The 15,110-nt window shown below is 38.6% G+C and overlaps 1 protein-coding gene across 4 annotated transcripts in view; it reads left to right on the top strand.

Annotated features, from left to right (window-relative positions):
- Positions 1-15,110, top strand: part of fam168a (family with sequence similarity 168 member A) — a 100,369-nt gene that overhangs the window by 65,827 nt on the left and 19,432 nt on the right. For 2 of the 4 annotated variants that reach the window (XM_087292661.1, NM_001244879.1), the window contains 1 exon segment: positions 11,759-11,884. In XM_087292661.1, the coding sequence (XP_087148787.1) occupies positions 11,759-11,884 (126 nt within the window). 4 annotated transcript variants of the gene reach the window in all.

The following is a 15,110-nucleotide window of genomic DNA, read 5'->3' as shown; positions in this document are numbered from 1 at the left end:
TGCTCTGTGTAGTTTTTCTGTAGTTGGTGACATATCGGAGACTATAAGGGGCTGTTTCTGTTCATTTATGTTCATTTATTCATTTCTTTAATATAATTGCAGACGTTACAGTAGGCTATTTTGCACTGTCATTGATCTGCAGTTATAATCAAATCCTGTTCATAGAAAAGTTAAATTAATTAAAAGTTAGTAATGAACATTTATACAGAAGTATTTATGTGTGTTAAGCATCTGTTTTGTGAGAAGTGCTTCTCATATGATATGTGAGCGACCCGTACAGATTTATTGTAGACATTTCCTCGAGCGAGAATGATGCGACTGAAACTTTGTCATACACCACGCCCACCAAAAGGGTACCATGGGTAGTGGAAATGCACCCGTACCGACCCAAACCGTACCGTACTTTACCAGTCAGTGGAAACGAGCCATAAATCCACCTATTGGAATAAGACAGTGTATTTAGTTGAAAATGAAGATGCCATTTGAAATTATTTTACCAAACATAAAACACATTAACACCTGAAATTAAAAATATATAAATCTGTCAAGTAAGTGGCGGTTCCTTCCGCTGTGATAATCCAGGGAAAAAGCAGAAGGAAAATGAATGAATGAAATCTGTAAAGTAAGTGCATTAATCAAAGTGCATTAATCAATAACATTCAAACTGACCTTAATTAATTCTTAACAATCTGTTGGCATTTCTGATATTTGGCATTTAGATTTAATGTAAGAGCAATGTAAAAATTGTAAACTAAGCTTGGTGGATTTAAATAATGTAATGTAAAACATTATGAAACATCAATATCTGTGCATTGTCTTTTAATATTAAAAGCTTATCAGATCTAAAGGTATTATGAAGTAATATAAACAATGTAGAGTTTTATATATTATATTTATATTTTATAAAAATAGCTTAAATTAGCAAATAAAACACAATGTAGGGCTACTGTGCAAAAAGAAGACGCCTCTCAGACAATTTTAGAAGCTGTCATTCATTTATTCTCACCATATTTAAGGTCTTGGTCTCTTGTTTATCCTCATAGCATTCATGTGGGATAAAAGAACGGCATCTTAACTCTGTCTTTCGTGAAATGGAGTTGCTGTTTAATGTATAGTAAATCGGACTCATTCAAAGTAGCGTCGCTGCGCAAAAACACGTTATAAATGCATGCTACACATCCGACTGTACAGTGTGTTTTCTTTTCTTATAATGCAGTTTTGAGATATGAGACGTTTTCATTTGACAATCACTGACCATTGGACAGGCTCATCCAGTTCATCAAACTCCGTCTTTTAAAATCATAAGCGGAAAATGTCTCCTTATAAAAGCCGACGTATTAGCGCGCCGCTACATTGAAAGCACATGATTTGATTCGCGCTTCTGATTGGTTCTCGAGATATAGCGCCTTTGTCAAAGGCAAGTAGCGTTTAGCGGCCAACAAACTGTTGTTTCTGAATGCTCTGACGCTGGGATTTAGATGATTTGAAGCAAATCTACTTGTTAATGGAGTACTACGTGCCTAAAGCATTCATTCAATGTCATTAGCATTAGCTTTCTTCATTAGTAGCATCTGAACTCTTCATGTACAATAGGCCTTATCCCAATTCTACCCCTTAGCTCTTCCACTTCACCCAATTCTCTTTAGTTTGGTGTTGTAGGGTTATGAGATAGGGCTTTTCAAAGTGAGATTTTTCAAGACCATGACACAAACAAACGGGTTTGAGAGTTGTTCCTGAATACACAAACTATAGCAGCAACATGGCTGCAAAACCAAACTAATTACTTGAAATTACCTACAAACAAGAATCTGATTTATTATTGTCAGACGGGGAGGGGGAAGATGAAGGGGGCGTGGCCAAGAGCCATTAGATTGGCAACAAAGGCTCATTCTGAAAACGTAGCCCTGCTGAAAAATCCAGCTTAAACCAGCCTAGGCTGGTTGGCTGGTTTTAGCTGGTCGACCAGGCTGGTTTTAGAGGGGTTTTGGCCATTTCCAGGCTGGTTTCCAGCCATTTCCAGCCTGGTCTTAGCTGGTCAGGCTGAAAAATGACCAGCCAAATCCAGCTAAAACCAGCTTGACCAGCCTGGTTTAAGCTGGTTTTGGCTGGATTCCCAGCTTGGCTAGGCTGTTCAAGCAGATTTTAGCTGGTCATGCCCCTGCCTGACCAGCTAAGACCAGGCTGGAAATGGCTGGAAACAAGCCTGGAAGTGGCCAAAACCCCTGTAAAACCAGCCTGGTCGACTAGCTAAAACCAGCCAACCAGCCTAGGCTGGTTTAAGCTGGATTTTTCAGCAGGGAGCCCTATATACATTTCTGGAGATCGCGAATTACTGTAGCCAGAGCTGCCTATGGCTGCATTTCGTCTTTAAAACGAATGCTGTGGTGCGGTATGATGCCGCTCCTTTTAGCGCTTACCAGCTGACCACTTACCTCCATATGGACGGCGGACTTGAGATGCATATCGGATTTGACTGTGACGACGGGGTTTGAGTTTGGTGAAGAACGGTTCCAGGAAGCAGGTAAGACAAAAAACAAAAGCCAAAAAATAAAATAAACAACTAAATAACAGAGTGAGAATGCGGTAAAATCTGAAAACATGGTAAAAATCAGGCTGCCGTAAGGGCTTTTCTTTTTCTAGCTTGCTTTTGAAAACACTATTGGTTGGGTTTAGGGAGGGTGGGGGTATCGCTTGGTTGTTCAGTCAGTCAGTCAGTCAATCGAAAGCGGCCTCTGGTGGATTTATGCGAGAACAGCAGGTGCGAACAGCACTCACGAGAGAATTTTGAGATCTGAAAAAGAGTACACAGTAGCCGGATTTGTGAAAACCAAAACATCAAAAAGCGAAGCTCCTGGGACATATTTTGCTCTCTCCAGAAATGTATATAGAGGTAATCAGAATGAGCCAGGGTTGGACCGAGGCCAGTTGTATGAGCAACCCAAACTGAAAAACAACCCATTAGAATGAATGTACAGAGACCTTTATTGCTTTAGTTTTGCTTGATTTAATATTGAAAAGTATCGAATATTGAAAAGTTGCTGTGTAACGTTTTTCACCTCTTATTCACCTCTAATAAGTTTAAACACCCCGATCTTAACTTTTATATACTGCCAAATAAACATTTGCAAGCCGGTAGGTTGGCAATAGTTCCTCATAAACACCACTGCAAAATATTACACAACATATTTGAAATTCTGATAACGTTATCTGAATACTTGACAAAAGAAGTTATTCTGTCCGAAAAGTCTGGTGGCTGTGAAAATGCTTTTTCTCAGCACACTTGGTATAATGTAATAGGGATTTCTTGTGGTTACATTCGAGTGCTGTAAAATACGAAGTATAGTTTTGTGCATCTGGAGGCTCATACGTGAGATTCACCTCACTGCCTTTTGTTGACATTAGTAAGTAGCAGTGCACTGCGCATTTTATGTTACTAGGCAACTGCTGTATCAATGATCTTGGTGCTAGAGCACGTAACATCGAAGACGCAAGATTTTCAGTTAATTTATACAGAGAATCAAGCAGCACAATACGCTGAACTTCCATATGAATGAATTGAAAGCTCTGCCTTTGTGGAGCTCGCAACATGCGCTAGTTATGACATGATCATTTGTGTGTGTAGTTTTCCCATTTCTTAAGAATAAATCCATACCAAAGTCTCTTAAAAGCAAGTCATTTTACTTGGTGGCCATCTTTAAATCTCATCTTGGGCATTCTTAAATAAATTCTGTTCCAAAACTGACAATTTACGTTTATATTTTGGAGTCACCAATACAATTTAACCACAACTGTTTCTTATATTTTGCTTCAAAGCCTTCAAATCACACAAACAGCATTTTTTTCAGGTTACATAATTTCAAACCTGGTCTTGATAACAAATCTCCTTTCAAAATGACAGCGGCCTCTTTGTTTACAAGTTCCTGGGTGTTCAAGTAGTTTCTGTCGTGTTACTTGCATTTAAAGGGTGGGAATTCAGGAGGTCTGACTGTAGCTCACATTCATTTAAAACAGATTACAAAAACACAATGTTTCTTTGCAAGTGTAGTTGGTTTGATTAAATGAGGATATATTTATCGTGTTTGTGAGGCAAGTATGGAGTCACCAATACAATTTAACAACAGCTGTCTCTTAAATTTTCCTTCAAAGCCTTCAAATCACACAAACAATCAGCATTTTTTTCAGGTTGTCCATGCTAATACGCATGCAAGCCAGATGGGAACGAGATCACGACACAACCTCATTTTTGGCTGTTCATAGAGGAAACAGAAGTCATCTTGTAAATCCAACTTTGTATCTTCCATAAGAATAACTTACGTGTTACATAATTGGTCTTGATAACAAATCTCTTTTCAAAATGACAGCGGCCTCTTTGTTTACAAGTTCCTGGGTGTTAAAGTAGTTTCTGTCATGTTGTTTGCATTTAAAGGGTGGGAATTCAGGAGGTCTGACTGTACCTCACAATTATTTAATACAGATTACAAAAACAGAGAACGTTTCTTTGCAAGTGTAGTTGGTTCGAACAAATGTGGATATATTTATCGTGTTTGTGAGGCAAGTATGGAGTCACCAATACAATTTAACAACAGCTGTCTCTTAAATTTTGCTTCAAAGACTTCAAATCACACAAACAATCAGCATTTTTTTCAGGTTGTCCATGCTAATACGCATGCGAGCCAGATGAAAACGAGATCACGACACAACCTCATTTTTGGCTGTTCATAGAGGAAACAGAAGTCATCTTGTAAATCAAACTTTGTATCTACCATAAGAAAAATTTACATGTTACATAATTGGTCTTTATAACAAATCTCCTTTCAAAATGACAGCGGCCTCTTTGTTTACAAGTTCCTGGGTGTTCAAGTAGTTTCGGTCGTGTTACTTGCATTTGAAGGGTGGGAATTCAGGAGGTCTGACTGTAGCTCACATTCATTTAATACAGATTACAAAAACAGAGAATGTTTCTTTGCAAGTGTAGTTGGTTCGATTAAATGTGGATATGTTTATCGTGTTTGTGTGGCAAGTATTTGCTGACATCCCAGCGTATTTGAGTGTTTATAACAATAGAAACTGTCAGTCTGAGCCACTCCCTCAGAGAATCCCCAGCGGTCAATGATTGGCTCCTAAATTAGAAGGCAGGGCTTCGTTTGCAATATTGACTGTTACGCTTTTCCCCATTCAAAACTAAGCGAGTGACATGTCTTGTGTATCCTTTAGTCACTTTTTTTTCTAGGGCCAAGGGGAATGTGATGGGGTTGGGGTTTAACATAGAATTGGTATTGGAGTCCTGGAAATTTGTATTCATATCACTCAAAGGCTACTCATATGAGACACTAATTGTGTTTTGTGTAGTTGTGAGCTGCACGCTGAAATGAGTTTGGTCAATAAATCTGCTTGTGTGTTATTTGTCATGATATTTTGAAGTTGAAAAGCTGCTTGCAGGTGTACATCTGCATTATCTGAGTGTGAAATCTTTGAAGAAAGCAGATGCCGCGAGGATGAGTAACGTGAAGAAGCTTCGTTTGAAGTGCAGATAATTTCCCATTAGTGCTTGCAAGCTTGTTTGAGTCAGCTGTGTTTTAGCACGGAGTTGTCGTAAAATAAAAATAAAATAAGCTGGACTTGTGCTGCCTTCAAGCAGACATTAGGATGGTTTTTGGGATGTAAATGATGCAGGAGTTTGTTTATTTGTTTGGTCTGTGTCCCTGAACAGACGCTTGTATAATTTGGTCTGTAATAGTAGAATATGACCAGCCACCTGCCACTCTCAGATGCTTCTGCTGGCTTTTTTCTTAGACCACAGATCAAGTTGCTGTTGATCATTTTGCTGTTAAAATCACCATTTTTAATGCTTGATTTTATTCAGGATTTGTATGTATTGTCTAGTTGCTGGCTTGCTATGGTCTCAGATATCAGTGCTTTATGTGCTTTCCACTTAAAGTTGCTGTTTATTTGTTTTTGACTCATCTAAAGCATAAAAATACCATATATATTTGCAGATATTTAAGAAACACACTAAATGAACAGTTTTATTAGTTGAAAAATGATGCTTAAGTCAGTTATTTTACTTTAAAATGTGCTTTCTGTGTCATAATCTCTGTCTTTGTTTTGGTCTACATAACCAGCCTACTACTTGTTACCCGATTATATTTTAGCAGCACGGGTTGCCTTGGTGGAAAACCTCTTAAAACTGATTATTTAAAGGACTGATATTTGTGGGTTTGCACTGTGTCACAGGTCTAACATTCATTTTCAAACTATATGTTTGCCAGTTGTTTTAATAAATATCAAGTAAAATGGTGTTATAACTCCCACTGGCAGCATTTAACACTGAATAAAGCATGTAATCAGTACGTAAGGTCATCATTATCATAGTTTATGCTGTTGTATAGCCGTGTTTTGTCGCAGAAAAAGACAGCATTACTAAAATATAAATTTGAGGAGTTTGTTATTAATGATGGCTAGGCCAAAAACTCATGTTAACATGAATATTACTTTTATAGCATGTCGTTGCCTGTAGTTAGGACACATTCAAGCATGCTCGCTCCTGTTGGTGTCATCACTCTACATAAAGTCATTGGAGAAGGAGCCAGGTGAAAAAAAAATCGTGTTTTGAATTTGGACAGCAAAACCAAGTCCCACCACTAGTTGTCAATACTACAAACTATACTTTTAAAGGTGCCATACACTGCATTGGTTTAATAAGTTAAACTGTTCTCTGATATCTATATAGTAAGTTTAGAGCTTTTGTAAGCTCAAAAAATATCCAGGAATGGTTTGATAAGCTTCTGTAATACTCCATGAAATACTCTTAGAATCAGAAGGTCCATGATTGACCATATATGGTTTTTGTCGTGAACAGGGCCGGAGCAAGCTGAACTGCCGTTCTAGGCAAAGGACGACGCCCTCAAACCGAAAGTGAAAATGGAAATGACAGGTTATCATAACTGACATAACTGAGAATGCGGTTGTTGAGGGAGGTGTCGCGGACTCCGCCCTCTCTATTCTGCCACCCTAGGCGCGGATATAACTGAGGCGGCGGGGGGGGTGAGGGAGGTGTCGCGAACGTAACTGAGAACGCGGGTGTTGAGAGAGGTGTTGCGGATGCCACCCTCTCTAATCTGCTGCACTAGGCGGTCGCCTCTATGGACGCGCCGGCCCTGGTCGTGAATATTAACGAGCTCCGCTCTGACCTACCACTCTTACAGACACACACACATACACAGAGCACTGACAAAAATAAACCCTATCAGAGTAACGTTAACCTATTTTGCTCACCAGATCTGTTGTGGATAAAGGATAAACTAGAATTAAACTTGACAAAAGAGAGTGATAGAGATGTATCCCATTGTATTTTGAAGCTATAGTTCTTATAGACTGCACGTGACGTGTCTGAAGAGCGAGGAGGGATCGGGGGGTAAGAAGGGTGCGTGACTTATTTGAGTACCGGGAGGGAGACACCCGATTTCCGGGAGATTATCACTCGCTTGCCCCCATTATGAGTCCCGCAAATGCATAGACACTCCCGGAACATTCGGGAAACTTGGGATGTCTGAATATCACTTTTAACAACTATAGTGAGACGCGATCCAGTGCTACATACTTGATAAAGGCGTGCACTGCTCTCTGTCTCTGAAGCTCAGAGATGCGCGTGGCTGTGCATGTGTGTGTGTGGCTCTGCAGTGAGCACCACTTGTGTCTGTGTGTGTGTGTGGACGGAGGGCTGTTCAGAAATGCTAGGTAAAACATGGTGTGGATGTGGATCATTTTCGTTCTGAAATGCCATTTTAACTCTAAGACGTATTCGTGTATACGGGGCCTGAGGTTGTATTTTTCGCGAGCGGGTTTGCGGTGGGGCAGGGCGGAGCATCAGCGATGCCGTCTTAGCATCGTGTTGTCTATTGGCCATCGCGATGGACGATGGCATCGTCTATCGGCCCAACCCTAGCGAGTTTGAAACATACCTTGTGCTGTTATTGCCCAGCAATGCACAGTAAACAATTTGGGGCTTGTGTTTTCAAGATAAAAGTCCCACATACATAGTAAATGCATGCTTAAAATAACTAAGGGTGGCAAATTATCACTGTTGTATGACTAGAAAACATTTGGCTCATCAAATGCAGCCTGATGCATGCATATTAATGATTTCAGAGCTTTTTTATGATGTCAGAGCTGCATATGAGTTGGTGCGCACTTGATTGTGGCTGCTCGTCAGGTCCGGATGAATGACCTAAAGTAGGCATACATGCAAATGAGGAGGGCATGGCTTGTGAGTCTCGTCACAGTTTGTTTTGTCTTCTGATTGGCCTGTTGTCCACCGGGGTATTAATCTACCCTGTGTTGGTATATCCAGATTTTTATTATAAGGCACATGAAAGCATAATATTCTTCACTGTACCTTGACATGGACCCGGACGTGCACCTCTCAAAAAATGTAATGACACATCATGGTATTGTGCTTGACTAATTTTCTGCTCCAGGGTCACATGCTCAGAAAGAAAATGTATATAAAAGAAGAACATTCTAATGTTAAGTACATTTAAAGCCATTTTTTTTTTTTTGGTGGTTGAAAAACGTTCCTCATCTCTGAGCCATGGATCTTGCGGAGTGTTTTCCCAGTGTGATCATTTCATCATCAGCTTATCAGAATCCCTCAGGCGTTAATGTGTGTGTGTGTGTGTGTGTGTGTGTGTGTGTGTGTGTGTGTGTGTGTGTGTGTAGCGGTGAGTACTTCGCTCATGTGATGTGATGTGTGAGTTGTCTATGCGGCACTCGGATGCCTTTATTGTGCAATTCCAGCAGTCTCTCTCTCTCTCTCTGTCTCCTACGTTTGGAAGCATCTCATAGTTTCACAGCATCGCCCTCTTGTGGGTAGAAAGGCTCATGGATTTATCTGATGTAATATACAGTTATCTTCAAGTAATTCAGGGTGATGTTTAGGGCAATAGTTCATGATCTCCCTTTGAGGGGTTTTGAACCTACAAAGTAGCTTTAACCTCTATGTCAACTAGGGCTGCATGGCACTGTGAAAACGCGGATATGTGATTGTTGTTGTTAAATGTTGCGATAATGATATTCCACATGGTATAACTTACTGAAAGCTATTTTATCATCAGTTTAACCAAATAGCTTATGTATGTAAAGATCATATTAATATAAAGAGCTAATTAAATAAAAGAAATCAAAGTCAAGGTGCAAACATTCATTCATTCATCTTCCTTCAGCTTATTCTCTATATCAGAGGTCACCACAACGGAATGACCTGCCAATTATTCCAGCATATGTTTTACGCAGAGGATGCCCTTCCACCCGCAACCCAGTACTGGGATTTAGCTGACAATTTCGCTTACCCAATTCACCTATAGCGCATGTGTTTGGACTGTGGGGGAAACCAGAGCACCTGGGACTCGAACCAGCAACCATCTTGCTGTAAGGCCACAGTGCTATGCACTGAGCCACCATGCCACCCACTACATAAAACATAACTACCACAATTTGAGAGCGAATGCAAAAGCACTGGAAATAGGCTATATTTTAACTCCCATTAAGGGTGCATAAACTTTTGGTAACCCAACTGGAAAACATAATAGCCTTCTTAATAGTTCCACTGAGCTGGTCTGTTTCTGCCCCACTACCCATATCCCCCTTCTACAATGCTCTATATCTCATAAAGTTAAATCATTCATTCATTTTCCTTGGGCTTAGTCCCCTTATTTATCAAGGGTCGCCAATGGAGAATGAACCACCAACTTATCCAGCATATGTTGTACACAGTGAATGCCCTTCCAGCTGCAATGCAGTACTGGGAAACACCCATACACACTCATTCACACACGTACACTACGGATGGCAATTTTGTTTATTCAATTCACCTATCGCGCATGTGTTTGGACTGTGGCGGAAACCGGAGCACTTGAAGGAAACCCACACCAACATGGGGAGAACATGCACACAGAAATTCCAATTGACCCAGCTGGGACTCGAACCAGCAACCTTCTTGCTGTGAGGCGACAGTGCTAACCACCGAGCTAACCGCTATATTTGACCTCCCAATAAGATAGTCCAACAGGCAGGGTGGATAGACTTTTGGTAGCCTGACTGGAAAACATAATAGCCCCATTAATAGTTCCATTGAGCTGGTCGGTTTCTGCAAACTGGGGTATTAGATGCAAATAAGGAGTAAGGACTGGTGGGAGTGTTATGGAATTTACTAACGCACGCCAATGGAAAGGAAAAAAACGTTTGCATTTCGCGATATTTGTGTGTGTGTGCGTGTGCGTGCGTGCATGCGTGCACGGACCTTTACTGACAGCCGTGTGTGTGTGGGTCTTGTCGGTAAATAGTGAAATGGCGAAAAGTCCTACAAGACGGTAATAGTTTGATTGCGGTGTTTACTTCAATAATGCCACTAATATATGTATACTCCACGTCTTAATTCCATTTCTGTTTAGTTCAGTTTTGACTTTAATCGGATCAAGATGGTCAGGGCCGGAGTGGGACTCCTTTTCAGCCCTGGAGTTTCAAGCCTTAGACCGACCCAACTCAGTTCACGATTGTCTAAATTAAAATAACGTCATTTCCGATTCTAATGACACTATCACGTCTTTTTCAAGCAAACAGCTGCTTAAGAACATCAAATGTTTTCCATTAATATGAGAACATTAAAGGGTAGATAAATCTTCAACACTATTGTTCAAAACATCACAATTTCCTTTGCTGCAATTTCTGAATATATATTCTGTGCAAAATTCTTTATGTATATCCAGTCCTTTGTAACGGTGGTCACACACACAAAAAAAAAAAGTACACCTACATTAGTAACCCATACAGTATTATATGTCTTAACACAAAACAAATAATAATAATTTACTCTGGTGAGGTTCAAACTTGGGTCAGCAACATCGTAACGCAATGTGCTGACCACTGAACCACAGTGGCGTTGTTATATTGATGCCTTTGGAAGAAAAAATAAGTAGTGCACTGTTACCTGCAAGACTCTTTTAACCGCAGTAATACTTTCTATAGTTGGCTTAATCTTTTTTTTCCCCTTTTTAGATTTTCTAATCAAGTAATGTCAGATTTATTAATGTGGGGAATCATCTGATTTTCATTGAGCAGGTGTAATATTCATTAATATTAATTATTCAAATTCTTATATTCACTAAGGTGCCACTGTTTGGGGTGGAATGATAAGAGCATTTTGCTCAGGGGTTGCGAGAAAATGAATAAAAAGAGCGGAGCTGCAGCAAAATAATAAATAAAAAGAGTGAGGCTATGGTCAAATGAATTAATAAATGAAAAAAGTGAGACTGCAAGCAGCTAGGGACACCAGCCCTCATGGCCAAAAAACATCCCTAATAACCGATTCTGCGAGGTGCTTCTAATGCAGCGTCTATGAGGGCAGACAGTAAATTTGATGTGATTTTCTCATCTGGCTGCCGTTTTCAGTCTCACACTATTGTTTTTTTTTCTGAAAGTCTTGATAACACCATCGTGGAGTTTTTCTTTTATTATTTCAGCAAAGGGTCCGATCAGCAGAAACATCCTGCTGTAGAATTATGGGTAGTGTAGGCAGCCATTTTGAAATCTGTGCTTTTATGCGGTAGAGTAGCGTTTTGACTCCAGGAGCCCTTTGTTTTGCAGTGGTTTCAGACAGACGGATATGTGAGAGGAAGACAGCAGTGTTTGCATAGAGGCGACAGTTGTGACACTTGTGTGTGTGTGTGTGTAACCTTTCTTGTGTTGTGTTTGTTTGGGACAGTGCTGCTGGTGAAGCAGGCCTGGCCCCAGACGGCATCAGCTCCGGGGCCCGCAGAAGGCTCCTATGACCTGGCTGTGGACGCTGGCTCAGAGAGCAGGCAGTACCAGGCCTCATCTACAGCATTCAGTAAATATCATTACTATACTCTACTGTAACTGCTGTGTGTTGCCCTGTTCATTACACACACATACACTTGCACTGTAGAACACTCGCAGCCACTGTGCTGATTCATTTCACATGCACACTCACACATAGGTGTTCATGTTTTATGGGGACTTCCTATATTACGTGTTATATTTTTTATACTGTAAAGACTGTGGCTGCGTCCGAGATCATATACTTTCATACGATCTAGTAGCTATGTTAAAAACAGTGTGAGAGTTGAGTAGTATGTCCGAATTCATAGTCATCGAAAAACAGTAGTGACTTACTACTATTCAGGTAGCAAAGAATTCTGGCTCAGATTTGGCATGAAGCTGGCACAGCAGGCATTCATTCTGCATTGGCATACAGCATGTGGGCCAAACATGGGCTGGGTTTGGAAGAGGTGGCACCATCTTTAAGGCAGCTCATCAAATGTAGTATTTGGCCCAGATTTAAAAAGATGTAGATTTGGGCCACTTATGTTTGGCCAATCCTGACCCTTATTTAAAATACATTTAAATGATTTCTTGAGTTAAGAAATATTTTAATACACAATGTCATTTTCATCTTCCTGTTTGCCTTGATTTTAATCCAGGAAACAATCAAGATTTAGTTATTTGAATTATTAATCTATTGTTACAAAACAACTGAATTTAGCCTGCATTACATATAGTTTATTAACTAAAATATTGTTTTACAAATTATATTATTATTATTAACCAAATGTCAAAGTCAAAGTCGGGTTTTTATAAGGTAGATTTTTTTTTTATTCTGATTGTCTTATTTACAAAAGCATAGAGGAAGAAAATTAAACAGAAATAGTTCATCTGTGGAATCTAACTATAATATTTCCAATAAGACAATAATTAAATTATATATATATATATATATATATATATATATATATATATATATATATATATATATATATATATATATATATATATTTTTTATATATATATATATATATATATATATATATATATATATATATATATATATATGTCATTCATTCATTTTCTTATTGGCTTAGTCCTTTTATTCATCCGGGGTCGCCACAGTGGAATCAACCGGCAACTTATCCAGCAAGTTTTTACGCAGCGGATGCCCTTCCAGCCGCAACCCATCTCTGGGAAACATTTACACACACATTCACACACATACTCATACACTATGGACAATTTAGCCTACCCAATTCAGCTGTACCACATGTACACCCTGAGTTGCACCCGGAGGAAACCCACGCGAAGGCAAGGAGAACATGCAAACTCCACACAGAAACGCCAACTGAGCCGAGGTTCGAACCAGTGACCTTCTTGCTGTGAGGCGACAGCACTATACATACATACATACATATACACACAGTATGTATGTATATATATATATATATATATATATATATAATTTGTGTGTGTTTGTGTGTGTGTTTGTGTGTTTGTGTGTGTGTATGTATGTATGTATATATATATATATATATATATATATATATATATATATATATATATATATATATATATATATATATATATATATATATATATATACACACACACACACACACACAATGAGTTGAATATCAGGACCACATACAGTATATACACACATAGTCACACATATGAGCCTATACACACATATGCATACACACAAACACAGATGTAGATTAAATAACAAAGATCAAATCTGTAATTAATAATTAATATCTCTTTTATATTGGATTTTGGAATTGTCCTCGCCCCAAAAGATAAATGCTAAATTCATTAGGTTCCTACTGTAATTCACTTGCTACACTATATTAGTTTTAATCTTAACACTTTTATTTTAACATTTTTGTTATTTTGTTGTGCATTTAATAAAAAAAAAATTATATATATATATATTTATGTATATTTAAATATATATATATATATATATATATATATATATATATATATATATATATATATATATATATATATATACATACAGTGCTTCCCACACATAGACTTTACTTTGGCGGGTTGCCTATGTATAGTAACGGCCGCCCAAGTATTCTCTTCTCTTGCCCTACACGTTTTGTACTGCTTGTTGTGTGTGCGCAAGACCTGTCAACACTCCAACACACAATCTCACATACTCTGCAGACCCACAGTTTTGGGCTCTGAAAAATGCATTCGGTCGTAGTTTCTAAATATTTTTAAATATCCAGGATTTTTGCTTTATAGATAATCGAATGCGTTTTGCATCACCTTTTTATTTAAGCCTATTTCCACTTGGCTTCACAACTGACTGCACACACACAGCTGCAAGAGTGAGAGAAACATTAAATGCTGAATTCTTTAATAAACGACTCAGAAAGAGGTTGTTGTGTTTATTTCACCCCAGTATGACTGTACAAACACTATACCTACACACACCACTGTCCAAAGAAAAGTTGATTTACATCGTAGTTGCCCTTTAACATGAGAAACAGTGTATAACAGTGTCATAATAAATCAAAATATAGTTTAAAATCTCATTTTTATTTTTGGTTTTTCTTAATATTAATCCAAATTAAGTTAGTTTTGTCATTATATGTGTATACGTAATATAAATGTACATATCTGTTTATAAAATTATATTTATAAGACTAGATTTATTCTGCATATTTGTTTTCCATCTTGTTTTTAAGTACATGAACTTAAAATAAAATGACTGATTAACGCTGCCATGGCAACTAGCAGGAGCATGATATGTTAACAAAGAAAATGTCAACACGTGTGTCTAAAAATTCCGTATAGGTAGGCGGTTTGCGACAGGTAAAATCTCACATCACGTACCAGAGTAATGTGTTTCAGAAAACAGAGGTCAGACGGACGGTCAGGAGAGCTGAGGTTTGATCTCAGTGTAGATTCAGAACTTGAGGAGCTGAGATTGCATACAGTGAAAGCAGCGTTGTGCGACTGAATTAGACAGGCATAGAAATGTCTGGGGCTCGAGAGAGATATGAATCTGGTGTGTTGCATCAGCTGTTTGACAAATGTGTAGTAATGATGTGCTTTTGGTTTTGTAGGCTATTTTTGCATTAAGCCATTATTGGGAGTTGTGAGTATTTAGTTAATGAATTGTAGTATTGTTTGTTTACCGCGAGACACTACAGGCAAAATCACTGTATTTGTATGCATCTCGAGATATTAGCATCTATAAAACACTTTTAAATTGGATCTTTTGTGTCGCACTAGATCAGGGGTCA

Source organism: Danio rerio, chromosome 18 (assembly GCF_052040795.2).
Source record: "Danio rerio strain M-AB ecotype USA chromosome 18, GRCz13ab, whole genome shotgun sequence".
Classification (NCBI taxonomy): Eukaryota; Metazoa; Chordata; class Actinopteri; order Cypriniformes; family Danionidae; genus Danio; species Danio rerio.
This window is presented reverse-complemented; position numbering and strand designations above follow the sequence as displayed.